The following is a 19,084-nucleotide window of genomic DNA, read 5'->3' as shown; positions in this document are numbered from 1 at the left end:
ATAAGGATGTGGGAAAAAAAATATTCAGTAATCTCAGCATCTGGTATTTTACTTGATGCAAAGGCTAAATATACAAGGAGCAGACTGAAAGAGGCAAGGAATGCATAGTAAACAAGAACTAGATCTATTCAGATGTGAGGCCAGTGGCATTACCCACCAAAGATGAATTGTGCGTACATGTATCAGGTCCGCTTACATGACATCCCACTACAGCTCACTAGAACACAGACAACTAATGCTACCCTTCTGTCTTTAGGACAATGAGGGAATTTATTAAAAGTGGCATTTCCCTCAACATTTTTAGTTTCCCTACTAGTACACTACTGCTTCTTAATAACTCAGGTGTACTCTTGAGCTCCAGAACTGAAAATCTGTTCCAGTCAGGGACAGGTATATATTTCAGTTATAAATGTAACTCAGGGCATTGCATCTCCAGCCCTCCTTGGTCTCTGCCCACTAGTAAAAAGTGTCAAGTGACCATCAGAACCAACAATTTGGTGCATCATTGGCACAAACATGTCTGTGTGCCCAAAATGTGCCACATTTATAGCCATCAACATCACAAAACTGGCATTTCCTCGCATCATGTTTATGAGATCTAGCTATATCTCCAGCGGTCCTATACTTTCAGATTACTTTTCAGGAAAAGCTTCCATGTGTATGTACATGAAGAATAACACTATCATTAGTAATTAATTACTTCAATTTTGCATGTTTTAATAGTTTCTTTCCCCTATAGAGAGTTAAATTTTAATTCTCAGTAGTTCATGAGCTAGTGGTAGACTACTGTATGTGTTATAAATCATATCTCTTATACACACAACATGGAGAAAACAGGGAATACTGCTCCCTAAGGCTAGGCTCACACTAGCGTTCGGTTTCCGTTTTTCGCGTCCACATGGTGAACGGAAGGATGGATACCCTGCCTAACTAAATAGGCAGTTCACTGCAGAAACCCAATGACCCCATAGATTATAATGGGGACTGCCCAGTTTCCTTCCTGTTTATGCCGATTTTATGTTAAGATCAGTGGAGAGAAAATTTATTTAAGCGGAATGATTTGTCACATAATAAAGAGGAGTAAGAACTCAGCCTTTGCAATGTCTGCAGACAAGTGTCAGTAAGTCAAGAGGAGAACTGCTAAATTAAGTGATTGGTGAGGCTTTGGGAATTTTTCTACACCTAGAGAAGCCCTTGGTTTCTTTTGTGGTCACCACCCAGGGCTGCCCCCAAAACTGAAAGACTGACATGTCACTTGGACCATGATTTGCAGTGGCCATAAAAGAAAATAGTGCTCCAGCTCCGTGAACTTTCTGTTCAAAGCACTGCGGGAAGAACTGCGTTGCGTTCACAGCACGGTTGTTCCCGCAGCGTTTTAGCGTGGCATTTCCTTCCTGTGGGGCCTTAGCCTTAAAGGGGTTTCCATCTCCTGAGACAAAAGTTAAAACTACTCAATAGGAGCCTGTTAACAAAAGGTTACTCTCAATGATCCCATGCTGGTCCAGTCCACAGGGTGCCCAGATCCTCATTGTGCTTCATTTCTTTTTAACTTCGGACTCTCTGAGTTGGTCCTTCAGCCATCACTGGCCAGCATGCTGATCCATCTCAGCCAGTGGTTGGCTGGACAGGCATCTCAGGGCATATCCTGTGTATTTTGGGAGATACCAGGATATGGGATGCAGCAGGTAAGTGGGAGATTGTGAATTGGAAAATTGTGAAGGGGTGATATTATATTCAAGATTGATGGGATCTTGCTGGCGTTTTCCGTATAATATAATAGGGGCTGAAAGGGAAACCTTGTGGACTTTCTGTGAAAAACGCTGTGAGAAAAAAAACACAATGTGGTCTTGTCCACAGTGTTTTTTGGCTATAGCTTGCTATTTGGGGCTTTGATATTTTTTCACATCAGCTGGCTGCCCCACATTGTTTATTGGGTAAGCAAAAAAAAAAAAAAAAATCCTTTAATAACAGAAATGTTTTTTTTTTGTTTTTTTCAGATTAGCACTGGCTGTGAGACAATTTATTGGGTGTGCAACAAAAAAGTAAAAAAAAATGGGTATTTTTTTTTAGATTAACAGGCTGTGGCACATTGTTTTTTGAGTCAGATCCCCAATAAAAAAACCTTAAATAACAGATTTTTTTCAGATTAGCACAGGCTGCAAGACTTTTTTGAAACTTTTGAAACTGTGTTTAAATTAAACACTCTGTACACAGAGTGTTCTATTGCAAAACAGACTTAGGGTCCATTCACACGGAGTTAATTCGCACTCATTTTGACTAAATACACGTGTAAAAATAAGACTCCGCCAAAAAACTCTGTGTGAACATACCCTAAGGCTAAGGCCCCACATTGTGGAAACAAAGCTTTTTTTTGTTGCAGATTTTGTTGTGATTTTTTTGAGACAAAGTCAACAATGGCTACAAAAGGAATTGTAAATATATAGGAAGCTCTTATACTTCTACCTTTTGCTCAATCCACTTCTGTCTTTGGCTCAAAAAACTGCAACAAAATCTGCAACAAAAAAAAGCTGCTTTTCTGCAACGTGGGGCCTTAGCCTAAAATTGTAAAATATATAACCTTGGGGAAAATTTCACCTTGTTGGCATTTATGGTACTATATGGTATACACACTAAAGGAGCACATATGATTTCTTAAAAACTAGCCATACTGTAAAAATACACATACAAAAAGTTTCTGTGTAGAGAAGGTTCATCGTAGAGAATCACTACAAGCTTATGGATGGATAACAACATTTGAAGTTGCAGATTTACTGTTGATTGATTAATTATTTTCTTATTGCCAGTATTAATAATATAAACAAATAATCATACGACGTACAATGGAAAAAGTCTGACTCTACAGCAAGATAATGACCCCAAGCTGTAAAGATCAATACACACTTATTGAAAAATACCCTGCTGTTTTCAGAACAATATAGTAGCCACCACAGACCTAAACATCATTAAATGTGCATGTGAATACTTGGATTGTGAAAAGAATAAAATGTATCCAACCTCTCAGACTGAAGTGCGCAGGTGTTTGCCAACAGAATAGAAATACTGTATATTATAAGTTTCTTTAAAGTCGTAACTTAAAAGGTCCTTGAAAGAATGGAAGCCGTGGGAAATGTAAAGAGTGGACGCACAAAATACTGAAAAATAATATATAAGGTTATAGTTTATTAATCTTAATATTATCTATTTTTTTGTTATCTTAAAGGGGTTTTCCAGCCTTGTATGATTGATGACTTATCCTTAGGATAGACTATAAATCTCAGAATATAAGATCAGTGCGAATCTGCCACATGGGACCCCTACTGATCAGCTGTTTGAAGCAACACAAACCATATGACCTCATTTATCGATCACATGATCTGTAAGCAGCTCATCCTCATTCAAATGAATGGGTATGAGCTGTAAAACAAAGCACATACGGTACATTGTACAGAACCATGCTTGGACTTCAGTGAAGAGACTACAGCACTCACCTGAATACTGTAGTCTGATCAGTGGGGATCCCAGATGTTGGATCTCTGCTTATCTTCCATTGATAACCTATCCAAATATTAGATATTTTCAGTGTCTCACAAATATCCAAAACATACTGTCATGATTTCCATTCAGTGTACTGTATATGTTGCACACAGTGTCAGACTGACAATACCTAGGCTAACTAGAGGAAATCAATCTGAGAACAGCCACCATCTATAATGACTACGTGAACAGTGTCCCGTGCCCAGGACCCACCAGTAGAATTCATTCTGAGCATTCACCATACAACACCTACACACATTTTTCAGTATTAGCCTGCTATCTACCTCTCACCTTACTATACTGTGGTCCTCGCAGTAGCCTGCTCTTGCTTTAGACTAGGGAACCCTTGGCTCCATTGGTAGTGGGGGCTTGGCTGTGATAGTAAGAAGATGGAGCCCAGGAGGGAGCATAAGGTCGACCTCCCACCTATATGTCACCTCAACCACCCAATGCATCTATATGTAATATATTGGGTAGTTTGTTGAATATTCTAACTAGTTTATTATATGGGAGAATAGATTATCAATATTTAGGTAGTGCAATGAGTGTAGTGTACCACTCTTAAATGAGCTAGTGGTCTAGTCTCCCTGGGTCAGAGATTTACTGGGGGATTCACCTGTTGTTGTTGTTATTATTATTATTGTTTGTTTATATAGCACCATTAATTCCCTGGTACTGTACATTATTATATTCATTCCATGGTGCTTTACATTTGGGGGTTTACATACAATACACAAAATATACAGGTAGATATAATACTAACAATGACCGACTGGCACAGTGGGACACAGGGCCCTGCCCGCGAGGGCTTACAATCTATGAGGAAAGGGGGATATAGACAGAAGGTGTGCTAGTCTGAGCCCGCATTCTAACAATATAAATATATTTCATCAATAATATCTAATAGGTTATTTGAGAATCCACCCACAAGAAAAAGACCCAATTGTTTGACAACAAAGTCACCAAAAAAAGGAGATATTTTCTACTACACTCCAGTGGCCCTTAGGAACAGAAAAATGGCAGGTTAATTGGGATTGGATTCATTATATAATGGACACAAATGCATCCCAATGGACCCTTTCACTATTACTTCTGTTTATTATATTGTTTCCATTAAAGTGTCTACTGTTATGCTGGACTAAATATCGCACCTTGCCTTTAATGCGAAAGGGACCATAGCCTTATTTTTTCATTGCTATTATTCTTTTCACTTGAACAAATTACCTTCTTTCCATTCATTTAGTATACAGCCTATTCACTGGCATCTAAGCAAAATTCTGGGAGATTTTAGGATATTTCACAGACTGCAGGTGCAGGCATGGTACGCCATACTACTACTATGCTCTGCTTGTGGACAGTCTGTCTCAATGGTTCAATAACAAAGTGTAATATGAATTATGGCAGATTAATTCCAAGCCTATTCATAAGAGACCAATGTCTGTTTTTTTACTTAGTGGGGGAGAAGAGTGGGGGGCCAGTGATGGGGGCTATACATTCCTTAATTTACAGAAGACAACTGTAGAGATGCATTGTGTGCTGCTGTTGGGAACATACCATGACGGTTATTTTCTCACATTAGTCAGGGATTTCATGAGGCTTGATGAAGTTTCTCAAAGAATGCAAACAATTTGTCTATGAAATTTCAAGTCTGTTGTGAAGGCCCACCTGTTTTGGCTTTGGAAAAGTTACAAAAACTCAAAGGTTATGCTATGCTGTCTACTACACAATATTCAGGTTTCTGGCTTAATTCCAAGGGGATTGTTAGCAGTGAATAACAGGATTGTTGACAGTGTAAGACATTATAACATATACAGCACACATAAGCCTCTTCTAGAGTTACATACATATTGCATATACAGCGCTCACATTTATTACTGTCATATATATTGCAAACTCTAAACCTATGTTTTTTAAACCTATGTGTTTTTTAGTCATTTGGTATACAATAAATTATAAATTTATAGACAGACTTCTGAAGTTCAGCTAAAAAACAAAACAAAAACCCAGTTTGGCTACATGAATGTGAAAAAACTACTTTGAAAAAGAAAACAGATGAATGGTCCATTTTTTCATGGCTGTTTTCGGGGGGTGCCATTGCTCCTATTTGGCAGCCCAAGGTCTGAACAGTGACCCCTTGGTCTGCCCCATCGCTGTCCCTCCACATACCTGGTTGATCCTGCCTTGAATGGAGAGTGTTAGCCTAAGTATCTGCACAAGCAGACAACCTCCTATACACTGCAATACACATGTATTGCAGCATATACCTATTGAAATAGCGATCAGAATATCACTGCTTCAATCTTATTATACTCTGGGGTTTTCTCAGAGTCCAAGGCAAAGTGATTAAAGGGGCTCTATCAGCAAAATTATGCTGATCGAGCCCCACGTATGCGTGAATAGCCTTTAAAAAGGCCATTCAGGCATTGCTAATGTTATATTAAACTACCCCTCCGTTTTAAAATAATACCCTGAAAAGGAAAATGATAATCATACCGTATTGTGAACGCTTGGCGGGCATGCACGGTCCGATGTCATCTTTAGCCACGCCTACATCTTCTTTCTTCTTGCAGTGATGTCCTCGGGTCCCGTCTTCTTCGTCTTCTTCTTCCGATGTCATTGCTTGTAATCCCGCGCCGACGCAGTAGCAGGGGAACAGTAGCAGGGGAACTGAGCATACTGAGCATGCTCAGTTCCCCTGCTACTGTTCCCCTGCTACTCCTCGGGTCCCGTCTTCCCCATCTTCAATCCCGCACAGGCGCAGTAGCAGGGGAACTGAGCATACTCAGATCCCCTGCTACTGTTCCCCTGCTACAGGATTACAAGCAATGACGGCGGAAGAAGAAGACGATGAAGACGGGACCTGAGGACATCACTGCAAGAAGAAAGAAGATGTAGGCATGGCTAAAGATGACGTCGGACCGTGCATGCCCGCCCAGCGTTCACAATACGGTATGATTATCATAATCCTTTTTAGGGTATTATTTTAAAACGGGGGGGGGGGGGTAGTTTAATATAACATTAGCAATGCCTGAATGGCCTTTTTAAATGCTATTCACGCATATGTGGGGCTCGATCAGCATAATTTTGATTTTTGCTGATAGAGCCCTTTAAAAACAACAAGCATTTATACTCACCTTACCTCACTTCTGGGTATCCGGCAGTCTGCAGCATCCTCCTTGCTCCTCTTCTTCCTTGCGACTGATGTCCAGCTCCCCAAACGTCATTTCCGGAGCCTGTAATTGGCCCTCAGCAGTCCATGTGACCACTGGGGCCTAATCACAGGCCCCAGCAGTAAAACCTGGAGAGGAGGACCTCAGTCCCCGGCCAGAAGGGATGCTGAGCCCAGGACAGGTGAGTATCAGTATTTTTTTTTTATTTATAATCACCTCCCCTGGCCCGGCATCTAATTAAAAGTGGCCTGGTAATCACCAGGCCCCTACTATGGTGGTCCGGGGCTCCGTCCATTTCCAGCTGGCCACGGGCCCTGCACCCTACGGCACTGCCCTACCCTGCTGGCACCTCCTGATCTCGCCGCGGGGGGTGCCTGGGAGGACAAGTAGCAAGGTGGAACCCCTTGGATGCTGTAGTCATGTTTGTTAAATCCCTTGATTGGTTCTGTGCTCCGACTGGGGGTTATTGAGCAGAATGTTAGCTGTCAGTTGCACCTAACGCTCGCTCCCGATGCCCCCTGCGATTCGTTACCTCAAATAGTGAAGAAATCCATATTTGATGAAAATTGAATATTTCCTGAATTTTGGATTGATTTCTACTTCACAAGCTTCGCCCATCTTTAGGGTTATTCATAAGCAGAAAAAAAATTAGAGATGCAGCAGATAGCGGAGTGCCATTTTTATATTTATACTATTAACTATTAGAAAACAGTAATAAATGTAACAATAATAAAGACACGTAACATTTACAACAAAAAGCAAGCAAGACACAAAAGTAATATCTTTCATTATGCTTTATTACTAATATATATGCTGGTTCCCCAGAGCCACAATGATTACCTTTGTAAGGTAAGTGGGGTCAGGTGGGTAGTGGGGGGGCTAGAAGTCTATTGCATCCCTGTTGCTGCTTTGGCTCTGTGAGATGTCATCAACTTTGCCCTACTCTGGCTGCATGTCCATAGAGTGGAGCAGAGTCGATAGTGTCAGCAGTAGACAGAGGAACAAGACTTCCAGCCTCTCTCGCTGCGCTCTACAAAAGTATTAATCGAACCTCTCGGGAACCTGGATATATATTAGTAGTAAGACTTAGCCAATGCAGGGAATGAACTGCTAAGCTACATTTCTTCCCACATAACCCCTCTATTATCTGATTATTCTGAATGAGAGATGTCCCAATATAACATTTAATTTAGATCAAAACCATTGACAGGTTGTCTGTAAGATATATTAGTTTATTAACAATATTTAGAGATATACAGTACACGCATCATAGCAAAGAAATCTGGGGGCTAATATGATTCTTGAGGTGACGTATAGTGTAATAGAAACATCTTTTTTATTACAATAAAAATGAAAACAAAATCTTTGTGTTCTGTAGTATACATTTGTTCAATACCAACTCCCACCGTATGCCCATCATATGATGACTAGTTGATCTTGTTACAGGAAATTTCATGAATTGAATTTTTTAGCATTGAGCTATTTCGCATCATTAGTGACTTCACATAAAATGTGGGTGGGTTTTTGTCGATCACTTATTTTGGCTGTTGGCGTTATCAATGAGTACATTGTCGGACTCATGCTTACTCAAGAGAATTGGAACATTCTGTTCATGTCTCTGCCCTGGAAAACACTCACAGTGATGAAGATGAAGTGGATTAGAGATGGGGTACAGATATAAGATGAGCCAGTATCCTGATTGAAGAACCACTGATTGTGCTTTCTTATATTTCAGTGACGCAGAACCAGAATGTGAAATGTCTGTGTTTGAGTAAAGCTTGCCCAGAACTGTACAATCGCCAAAGTCCTGCCAAACAAGTTTAGTTTGTTAAGCTTTGTTAGTGGCTGCCCACACCAATGAACATGCTGAGAAATAGGAACTTTTCTAAATAGTTCAACAAATACAAACAAAAGACTTCCTCAATGCCACAGCAATAAAGTCATCTACTGTGTCATTCTCATATCCGTAATATCTGAACTAAATATGGACAAATAGTCAGAGCTCCTCAACTCCCAATCATGTTAGTCCACAGGATAGGTGATAATTTTATGATTACTAAGGGTCTACCCACTTTGTCCCCCTCGACAATCACCAGAATAAGGGTCCATATTTCCCGTTGGAATGGAGCAGTGTTTTACATGTACACTACCACTCCATTCAGTCTCTCTGAAGCTGAAAGAGAAATACGAGGGGTACCCATAAAAAGGAGAATTATTTATTTAATTTTTTTATCCAAGGTATCATCTTGAATAGAGATGAGCGAACAGTGTTCTATCGAACACATGTTCGATCGGATATCAGGGTGTTCGCCATGTTCGAATCGAATCGAACACCGCGTGGTAAAGTGCGCCAAAATTCGATTCCCCTCCCACCTTCCCTGGCGCCTTTTTTGCACCAATAACAGCGCAGGGGAGGTGGGACAGGAACTACGACACCGGGGGCATTGAGAAAAATTGGAAAAAGTCATTGGCTGCCGAAATCAGGTGACCTCCATTTTAGACGAATAGTGGATTTCAAATCCGGGTCATATGAGAATGTGAACTTTGTGACTATGAGACAGGGATAGCTGTACAGGCAGGGATAGCTAGAGATAACCTTTATTTAGGGGGGAATGTTATTAAAAATAACTTTTTGGGGCTCTATCGGGTGTGTAATTGTGATTTTTGTGAGATAAACTTTTTCCCATAGGGATGCATTGGCCAGCGCTGATTGGCCGAATTCCGTACTCTGGCCAATCAGTGCTGGCCAATGCATTCTATTAGCTTGATGAAGCAGAGTGTGCACAAGGGTTCAAGCGCACCCTCGGCTCTGATGTAGCAGAGCCGAGGCTGCACAAGGGTTCAAGCGCACCCTCGGCTCTGATGTAGGAGAGCCGAGGGTGCACTTGAACCCTTGTGCACCCTCAGCTCTGCTACATCAGAGCCGAGGGTGCGCTTGAACCCTTGTGCACACTCTGCTTCATCAAGCTAATAGAATGCATTGGCCAGCGCTGATTGGCCAATGTATTCTATTAGCCTGATGAAGTAGAGCTGAATGTGTGTGCTAAGCACACACATTCAGCTCTACTTCATCGGGCTAATAGAATGCATTGGCCAGCGCTGATTGGCCAGAGTACGGAACTCGACCAATCAGCGCTGGCTCTGCTGGAGGAGGCGGAGTCTAAGATCGCTCCACACCAGTCTCCATTCAGGTCCGACCTTAGACTCCGCCTCCTCCAGCAGAGCCAGCGCTGATTGGCCGAATTCCGTACTCTGGCCAATCAGCACTGGCTAATGCATTGTATTAGCGTGATGAAGCAGTGCTGAATGTGTGTGCTTAGCACACACATTCAGCTCTACTTCATCGGGCTAATAGAATGCATTGGCCAGCGCTGATTGGCCAGAGTACGGAATTCGGCCAATCAGCGCTGGCTCTGCTGGAGGAGGCGGAGTCTAAGATCGCTCCACACCAGTCTCCATTCAGGTCCGACCTTAGACTCCACCTCCTCCAGCAGAGCCAGCGCTGATTGGCCGAATTCCGTACTCTGGCCAATCAGCACTGGCTAATGCATTGTATTGGCGTGATGAAGCAGTGCTGAATGTGTGTGCTTAGCACACACATTCAGCTCTACTTCATCGGGCTAATAGAATGCATTGGCCAGCGCTGATTGGCCGAATTCCGTACTCTGGCCAATCAGCACTGGCTAATGCATTGTATTGGCGTGATGAAGCAGTGCTGAATGTGTGTGCTTAGCACACACATTCAGCTCTACTTCATCGGGCTAATAGAATGCATTGGCCAATCAGCGCTGGCCAATGCATTCTATTAGCGTGAACTGAGTTTGCACAGGGGTTCTAGTGCACCCTCGGCTCTGCTACATCAGATTGCTACATCTGATGTAGCAGTGCCGAGTGTGCATCAGATGTGTAGTTGAGCAAAACTGACTCAGCACTGCTAAGTCTCTGCATTCGCATAGGAATGCATTGGCCAGCCTTCGGCCAATCAGCGCTGGCTCTGCCGGAGGAGGCGGAGTCTAAGGTCGGACCTGAATGGAGACTGGTGTGGAGCGATCTTAGACTCCGCCTCCTCCAGCAGAGCCAGCGCTGATTGGTCGAGTTCCGTACTCTGGCCAATCAGCACTGGCCAATGCATTTCTATGGGGAAAAGTTAGCTTGCGAAAATCGCAAACTGACAGGGATTTCCATGAAATAAAGTGACTTTTATGCCCCCAGACATGCTTCCCCTGCTGTCCCAGTGTCATTCCAGGGTGTTGGTATCATTTCCTGGGATGTCATAGTGGACTTGGTGACCCTCCAGACACGAATTTGGGTTTCCCCCTTAACGAGTTTATGTTCCCCATAGACTATAATGGGGTTCGAAACCCATTCGAACACTCGAACAGTGAGCGGCTGTTCGAATCGAATTTCGAACCTCGAACATTTTAGTGTTCGCTCATCTCTAATCTTGAAAACATTAATCTCCTTCAAAATTATGTCCATTAGATGACATGCACTTGTCCCAACGGTTTTTCCACTCTTCGAAACATTTTTTGTATTGTTCTGAACTAATGCTCTTCGGTGCCTCCTGAGTTATGGTTGAGCCACAGTAGCAGAAACAATGAACATGGACACAAGTGGCACTACATAAGAAACTACAGTGACGTGCAAGCAGTGCTCCAACTCAGAATCTGCCTCCATACAATGGTAGTCTATGGAGACTGCTAGCTTTTTTTTCCTGCTAGCAGTTTTTTTCTGCTAGCAGAAAAAAGAAGAGACATGACTAGAGATGAGCAACTAGTGAAATGTTTGAGATTTGATATTCGTTTCGAGTAGAGACTCAATATTTGACTATTCGATCGAATATCGAATCCCATTACAGTCTATGGGAAAAAATGCTTGTTTCAGGAGAAACCACTATTTGACTAAAGGAGAGTCACCAAGTCCACGAGTAGCAGGAGGAAAGTGTTTAGGAGGAGCAAAGTGCAATTGAAGAGTGTTGAGGAGGAGCGCTGTGCAGTTAAAGCGCACGGACCCCATAGACTATAACGGGTCAGTGCGCTTTAACTGCACAGCGCTTGTGCCGTTCGGGGGGCCTCCTGTGGACGCCTTCCGGATGGGAGGCAAGCGCTAATGTGAACTTACTCATCTTGCAGAACCAGCATTGATTGGCCGAATGCTATACAGACGACCAAAAACGCCTAGCGGTTTTTTTTTTTTACAGTCCATTCACTTTAGGGGAGGTGGTTTTTAAGTGTGAACTTGCCCTAACTTAGAAAGGAGAAATTATTTCCCTAGTAGCCATTGTAAATTCTACTTTCTGTAGCAAGAAAGAATTTGTAAACTGTAAAGTTGGTCACCATGTGAGAAATGATTGCTCTTTTCCCTTTCAGATAACACTTTGGGCATCGTTCTTGGATGTGTATTTGGATTCTTAACCCTCTTAGTCCTCTTAATATTGATTGCACTACATGAGAAGAAGCACAGCAAGTAAGTGTTCTGCATTAACATTATATCACAGGCTAGAAAGGGTCTATTTTTTGCATTATTGTTGTTTGCTCCTGAAATGTAACCAATGTAAATTCTCCAGACAGTGCTTGAGTGTGAGGCTTTTCTAAAGACCTATTTTATATATCTTGTTGGGATCCTATCACTCTTGAAATTGTTTGACTCTAAAATGACGCAATTTTTTCCACAGCATATCGGCCGCGTTCAAATGGCGGCATTTACACTCCTTTGGACTTAAAGTGGTTCTCTGCTTTATTAACCAGAGCAGAGTCACTCTAGTACTGTATATCACAGTGAAGCATTTATATTAACAAGTGTTGTCCAATTAAAGTAAGCGTAGCTAAAAATGACTAAAATGACTTTTACAATATCTTTTCATCACCACTAATGTCCAATATTTTAAGTCAGGCAGTCTTCATTGTGTCTGTTAGGGCACGTTCACTTCCGGGTCAAAACCCGTCTGCCACGACTGTTGCGGTCGCAGCTTGCCCCTCCGGAGTCGGCTTAAATGAATGGGCCGACTCCGGAGGTTGCTGCCTCGTTGAGCCGTGGAATCTGCCTGAAGAAAGGGCAGCTCGCTTCTTTTTTCCACTAGCGGTCTCCATAGACCAGCATTGTGAGGGGGCAGATTTTGATGTGGATTACACGCTGTAATCCGCCCCCTCTTTGCCCGTGTGAACGGGCCCTTAGCTTTCATTCAGATCATCTGTCTAGCAGATCCGTTTAAAGGATGCAAAAAAAAAAAAAAAAAACGGATACAAAAAATGGATGCAAACAGATGCAACTCTATCCATTTAAATACAGATTTTTTAAAAATGGATCAGTTTCTGTCCACTTTTTAGATGGACACAAAAGTACGGTACACTCCATTTATGTGTCCTTCAAAAGAAATGGCCAGAAATGGATCTTTTTTTTTTTTTTTTTTGAATTGAGCCATGTGTTTGCATCCATTTTCATCTGTTTTTTGTATTTGCTTGTTGCATCCTGTAGGCTGAGGCCCCACGTTGCAGAAACGCAGCTTTTTTGTTGCAGATTTTGCTGCCATTTTTTTATGCCAGAGCTAGAAGTGGATTGATCAGAAGGTAGAAATGTAAGACCTTCCTATATATTTCCCAAGGAAACTGCAGCAAAATCTACAACAAAAAAAGCTGTGACTCCTCAACATTGGAACTCAACCTAAGGCTAAGGGCCCACGAGATGTCCCACAGCAAAAAAGTGCTGCCGTAAAAACCACAGCAGCAAAAGCAGTGCTTTAGACAGAGGTTTCCTCTGAAGACTTTCTGTTTCAATTATACCTATGGGGAAACCACCTACGTTTCCATATAATTGGTATGCTGCAATTTCCAAAACCGTGCCGGTGTAGGAAATTGCAGAGTGTCTGCACCACGGTTTTTACCGCAAAGTGGACATGGGATTCACTAGAATCCCATCCACTTTGCCCTGACTGGAAAATGCTGGGATTTTTCCTGCTTCATTTCCACAGCAGGCTAATCGTTGCGTTTACGTCCCATAGGGCTCTGGCCTTAAACATTTCTTCTAATCGGATGTAAAACATACGATCTGAATGGAGCCTTACATGGATATAAATAATCTAACATATGATATTAATGAGGAGCCCCCATGTCTTAGGCCACTGGTGCCCAATACGTCGATCGCGATCTACCGGTCGATCGCAAAGGAAGTATTGGTCGATCACGTGACATTTTTTTTTAAACTTTTTTTTTTGTTTGAACCAGCACAGGAGAGCTGCTGCTATCCTTGCACTGGTTTAGACGTCTACGTTTCTGCATAGGCGGCGTCATCACACCGCCTATACTGATATGCAGACGCCTGCCAGGAGAAAAGGATGCGGCGGCAGCGGCAGCAGCATCGAGATCGGTAAGTATGAGAACTTTATGTTTGTTTGTTTTATAATAGGCCGCTACCTGCTGGAGTATTCCCAGCAGGTAGTGGCCTATTTACCAAACTCCCCGTAACTGTTCACTGCCGTCCCCGCTTCCCCTTGTACTACAGGCCACGGCGGGCGGTAGTGAATAGGCTCGGGCCAGGCTGTGATCCCACTACCGCTATTATTATATTCGGGGGTCTTTTCAGACCTCTCCGGGATCCGATGTCAATCTGACAATGCTGTGTACCAGGCCCCACCCACAAGCCCCGCCCACAAGAAGTGGGTAGTAGATCTTTTGACTTGGTAATTTTAAAAGTAGCTCGCATGCTGAAAAAGTGTGAGCACCCATGTCATAGGCAATAACCACTGAGACAATAAAAGAACTATTTAAAATATTAAACTTTTGTATAATTGTTTAATGTTGCCACCCCTAGTTCTGTCTTTTTGCTTTTAGGCTAAGGCCCCACATTGCAGAAACGCAGCATTTTTGTTGCAGATTTTGCTGTAGTGTTTTAAGCCAAAGCCAAAAATGGCTACAAAAGGAATGGCAAATATATAGGAAGCTCTTAGGCTTCTACCTTCTGCCTAATCCACTCCAGGCTGTGGCTCAAAATCTGCAACAAAAAAAGCTGCATTTTTGCAATGTGGGGCCTCAGTCTTAGGGTGCATTCACACTACGTAACGCCGGGCGTGTATGAGAGCCGTACACGCCGGCATTACGGCAGACTGCCGAACACTTCCCATTCACTTCAATGGGAGCGCTCGTAAACGCCGCTGTTACAAGCGCTCCCATTGAAGTGAATGGGAAGTGTTCGGCAGTCTGCCGTAATGCCGGCGTGTACGGCTCTCATACACGCCCGGCGTTACGTAGTGTGAATGCACCCTTAGGGTGAATTCATACAATTTGGTCAATTTTTTATTTTTATTTTTTACAGTGAAATTGCATTAAAACTGCACCATTGTCTTGGAATTTTCAGTTATAGCAAAAGACTATGAATAGAATTCAATTTATGATGTGCCTTTAGTATGGTCTGTGGTCCACCTAGACAGGAATACATGGACAACAAATCACCTTCATTAGAAACTCCAATTAAAGTCATAGTGTTGGTTATATGTTCAGAAGCTCAAGACACCAAATCATCTGAAAATACTTATTTCCCTCTTCTGTTCGTTTACACTAGATAATAATCGTTAATATTAATAAGAACGGTTTTTAATTATTTCCAGTGCTCCCATTTATTTTGTGCTTACCATAGGCAGAGGTGGTCACAGACGGCTGAGAGTCCTTGAGGAAGAAAAGTTATGGAATTCTTGTTTTTCAGTATCTCATCATAGAGCACATCCTTATGTCTCTCCAATAACAGAACAGTACATTTTAGACATGAGGTTCATAAGCTTAGGTGTTTATATGCAATCTAATAGTAGATCACAGGTTACACCAATAGTATGTCTGCCTCTGAACATAGGTAGGCTGACTAACATTTTTGTGAATTAGGAAGCAACAAAAATAGCGCATGTAGGATGATATGTGTAGATCTGTAGACTGGTGCTGAAACCAAGCCACACAAGGGCACAAATGGTCCTGTAATACACTCATTGAAAAATGGCCCAGTAAAATAATATTAACACATGAAACCACTTCAAGAAACTGCAACCCACCCTTCCCTACTACCACTATAGTAAGAGTAGCTAGAGAAATAAAAATCATGTGCCAAAGGTGCCTTATTGAGGGATCCTCTGATGTAATAATTAAAATAAAAAAAATAATGAAAAACTTTTCAAAAACCTTTGTCAAAAATTCAATAACATAAGCCCAGTTTCTGTACAGTTGATGGCATCACCAAAATAAGTGAATGAAATCAGCCTTTTCTCTTTTGCATCTGAATAAAGCACATATGACCTAGAACAGGGGTGCCCAATACATTGATCGCGATCTACCAGTCGATTGCAATGGACGTATGGGTCGATCGTGGGATGCAGCCAGGGATCCCCGGTGTCTGCTTGTTCACAGTGCAGGCTGAGAGTCAACTCTCAGCCTGCGCTGTGAACAAGCACTCCGGACACTTGCAGGCCGCTCTTAGGGATGGAGGGGGCCGGGGTGCTGCTTGTTCACAGCGCAGGTTGAGACTCATCTACGGACACTGGCAGGCGGGGCCAGAGATAACTCTCAGCCTGCGCTGTGAACAAGCAGATAGTGGGGATCCCTGGGCGGCCACAGAATGCCGCTATCTCCTGCTCTCACGCTCCGCCATGCCCCGCCCACATGTCAGGCCCCGCCCACAGACCCACCGGCCCCGCCCACAAGAAGTGGGTAGTAGATCTTTCGACTTGGTCATGTTATAAAGTAGCTCACATGCTGACAAAGTGTGATCACCCCTGACCTAGAACATCAGGGGTCATACATTTATGGGATCATACAATATAATGTACAAATTAAAAAATAATGTGAAATTCTGTATGAGGCCCTCAGGGAAACAATAGCCATAAACTTCAATGTACAAGGTTCCTGCTCCTTCCTTTGTCAGACTTATAATTATGTAAGTACCTTAGCACATTGTAATTTGTGACGGAATCTTCTAAGTGAACACAATATGAAAAGTAAGCAGGGACAATGATGAAAGTGTCTAATGCGTGTCCGGGGTGCAGTAATCTTTCACAGTTTGTTACGTGTGTAGAATTCCAACATCATCAAATTAAGCGATGTGATTAATAACATGCCGCATCCTGGCAAAGTATCAAACCATAAATGTGCTCCTTCCTGAGCCTTGGATGACACAGGCAAAGTTACAGGATAACCTTATACACACCCTATCATCTTCCTTAGCAGGCTCCTTGCCAATAGCTAAGTGTTTTAAACATGATAGGTGAGGTCCGTCCAACCTTTGGCTAAATATCATGCTATTTTTAGGATTTCAAAGAGTAGAATTACTTAATTTTGTAACAAATGCTCCTAGTTAATGCCGCCATTCATTGATAAAGTGAAGGGTACAAGCTTTGCCAGTTGATATCCCATACCTATGAATAAAAGGGCACGTAGGGAAGGAATCCAGAACGTGTTTAAAATGACTGAGGCTTGTACACAGAAATTTTAAAAGAGGTAATTGATATTCTGATGCTGTGTCCAGCACTTGTATGCTCAACTCCTGCGGTTTACACAATGTGACCTCCAGCTACCAAATGGATAGTAGTAGAATAATTAGAAGCACTTGCAACTAATTATAGTGTGAAGTGCAACAAAGAGAATTTCAAAAGATGCAATAAACAACCAGGTGCAATCCTTACCTTGTAAATAGAGGCTGAAATAGTGCTCTGGACCTTCAAGATGTTACATGAACATTACAAGTAAATAAAGAGCATGTCCCCAATCACCTTGACAGGCTGTAAGGAGACTTTATGGCTTCTTCACACAGAGCTGCACTATGTGGTACACGATATGTTTCAGAAAGAGCCACTTTCTGGATAACTACCATATAACTCAATAGTCAACCCTTTAAAGGAGTCTGACCCCAAATGATAACCTATCCAAATCAATGTTGGACCATTTACCAGTCCTTGAAACATAACCAATCAATACTCTTCTATTTGCTGAAAGGGATCAAGAAGCCTGATACATCGGTATGCACATGACTTTTCCTTTTGTAGAGACTCTGGTATGGCTAATTGATTTTGCAAGGCCTATTAAAGTAGCCCAGAATGTGGTCTATGGGAGTCCAAAACCGAACCCCTCTGAAATCAGCTGTTTCAGAAGCCTCCAGGCTCTCTAAGCTCTGTAGTGGATGAGTCATCAGTATTGGAGCTCCATTTGGAGCTCCCTTTATCAGGCCTTGTAGCATCGATTAGCCAAACCAAAGACTCTTCACAAGGAAAAGACACCCATCTGCCTACAACATGCATGACCAACCAGCACCCAGACTTCTTGATCCTTAACAGTAGAAACCAGGGTTCGGGTTGGTCATGTTTCAAGGCCTGTTGAATGGTTTAATATTGACTTATAGTGCAGTGCTTCAATAGGTGGCATTAGAGAGGGAACTTTCTTCCCTTTGATGCAAAGCTACAGATAAGTGTGCCTTAACACATGAACAGCAAACATGGCCTAATGGCTTTTCTTTAGGTCTTGTAGTGAGTTATCACATTGCAGCAAGTTATGAGAGTCAAGTCAAACTTTGCTACATCTGCCCAAATATATATTTTTTCCTAAGGAGCATTGCCTGTCCTATAGGATTCCCTAAGCAAACTGGCTCCATCAGAAGAAAACAGTACATTCTAGACATTGTATTTTTCTGATGGATACAGAATCCTCTGTGTGTCTGCAGTATAACAATATATAATAACTTATAATACATAATATAATAATCTATAAGTGTTTTTGTTTTGCAGGAAGAAAGAAATAAACATCCCTTCAGTGACTTTCCATCAATCTAAAGAGCCATAGAGTCTATATGAAATGTTGCGTCTTATCTACCACAGTGTTCTATTTTACAGAACTGTCAATGAAACAAACCAAGGAACATATTATTAAATTTATGAGAATTATAACTTACATTTCATGTTAACTGGTAAAATGGTGATGTGGCTGTATCATATGTATAAAAGTAACCAGCTTATCTGCACCCCACTTTTTCAGTCCCCATTTACAATAAAGGAAGAAAAGTGTTGCCATAATAAATACCTGCTTAGTCTTAATCTTAAAAATTGAACAAACATTTACTCATTCATACTTACATATAGGATTAAAAGATTCAGAGATGTTAATACCAATAATACCAACGTACTGGTATTACTATTAAAGTTTTCATTTTGGAGAAAAGAGACTGAGGAGACGTCATTGACATCCATCATGGTGCAACACCAACTGTTGGTACTTTCATTAGGCTATTACCAGTATACAATGGCGGCCAAAAAAAATTGCACCACCAGTGGATTTTGTCAAATGTATGTGATGCGTATAACTTGAGTCCCTGCAGATGATATGTATACCTCCTACTATCGACTGAAAAATGTTACGTAA

At 42.0% G+C, this 19,084-nt stretch overlaps 1 protein-coding gene across 1 annotated transcript in view; it reads left to right on the top strand.

The window, feature by feature from the left end:
• The window catches only part of SUSD2 (sushi domain containing 2), a 132,890-nt gene extending 114,211 nt beyond the window's left edge, over positions 1-18,679 (top strand). The window contains exons 27-28 of the mRNA XM_075273147.1: positions 12,074-12,170; positions 18,454-18,679. Of these exons, the coding sequence (XP_075129248.1) occupies positions 12,074-12,170; positions 18,454-18,508 (152 nt within the window). The 3' untranslated portion in view covers positions 18,509-18,679. The remainder of the gene's footprint in view (positions 1-12,073; positions 12,171-18,453) is intronic.
• The last annotated feature ends 405 nt before the right edge of the window (positions 18,680-19,084 follow it).

Source organism: Leptodactylus fuscus, chromosome 1 (assembly GCF_031893055.1).
Source record: "Leptodactylus fuscus isolate aLepFus1 chromosome 1, aLepFus1.hap2, whole genome shotgun sequence".
Classification (NCBI taxonomy): Eukaryota; Metazoa; Chordata; class Amphibia; order Anura; family Leptodactylidae; genus Leptodactylus; species Leptodactylus fuscus.
The sequence above is the reverse complement of the archived record's forward strand: the minus strand, read 5'-3'. Positions and strand labels throughout refer to the sequence as shown.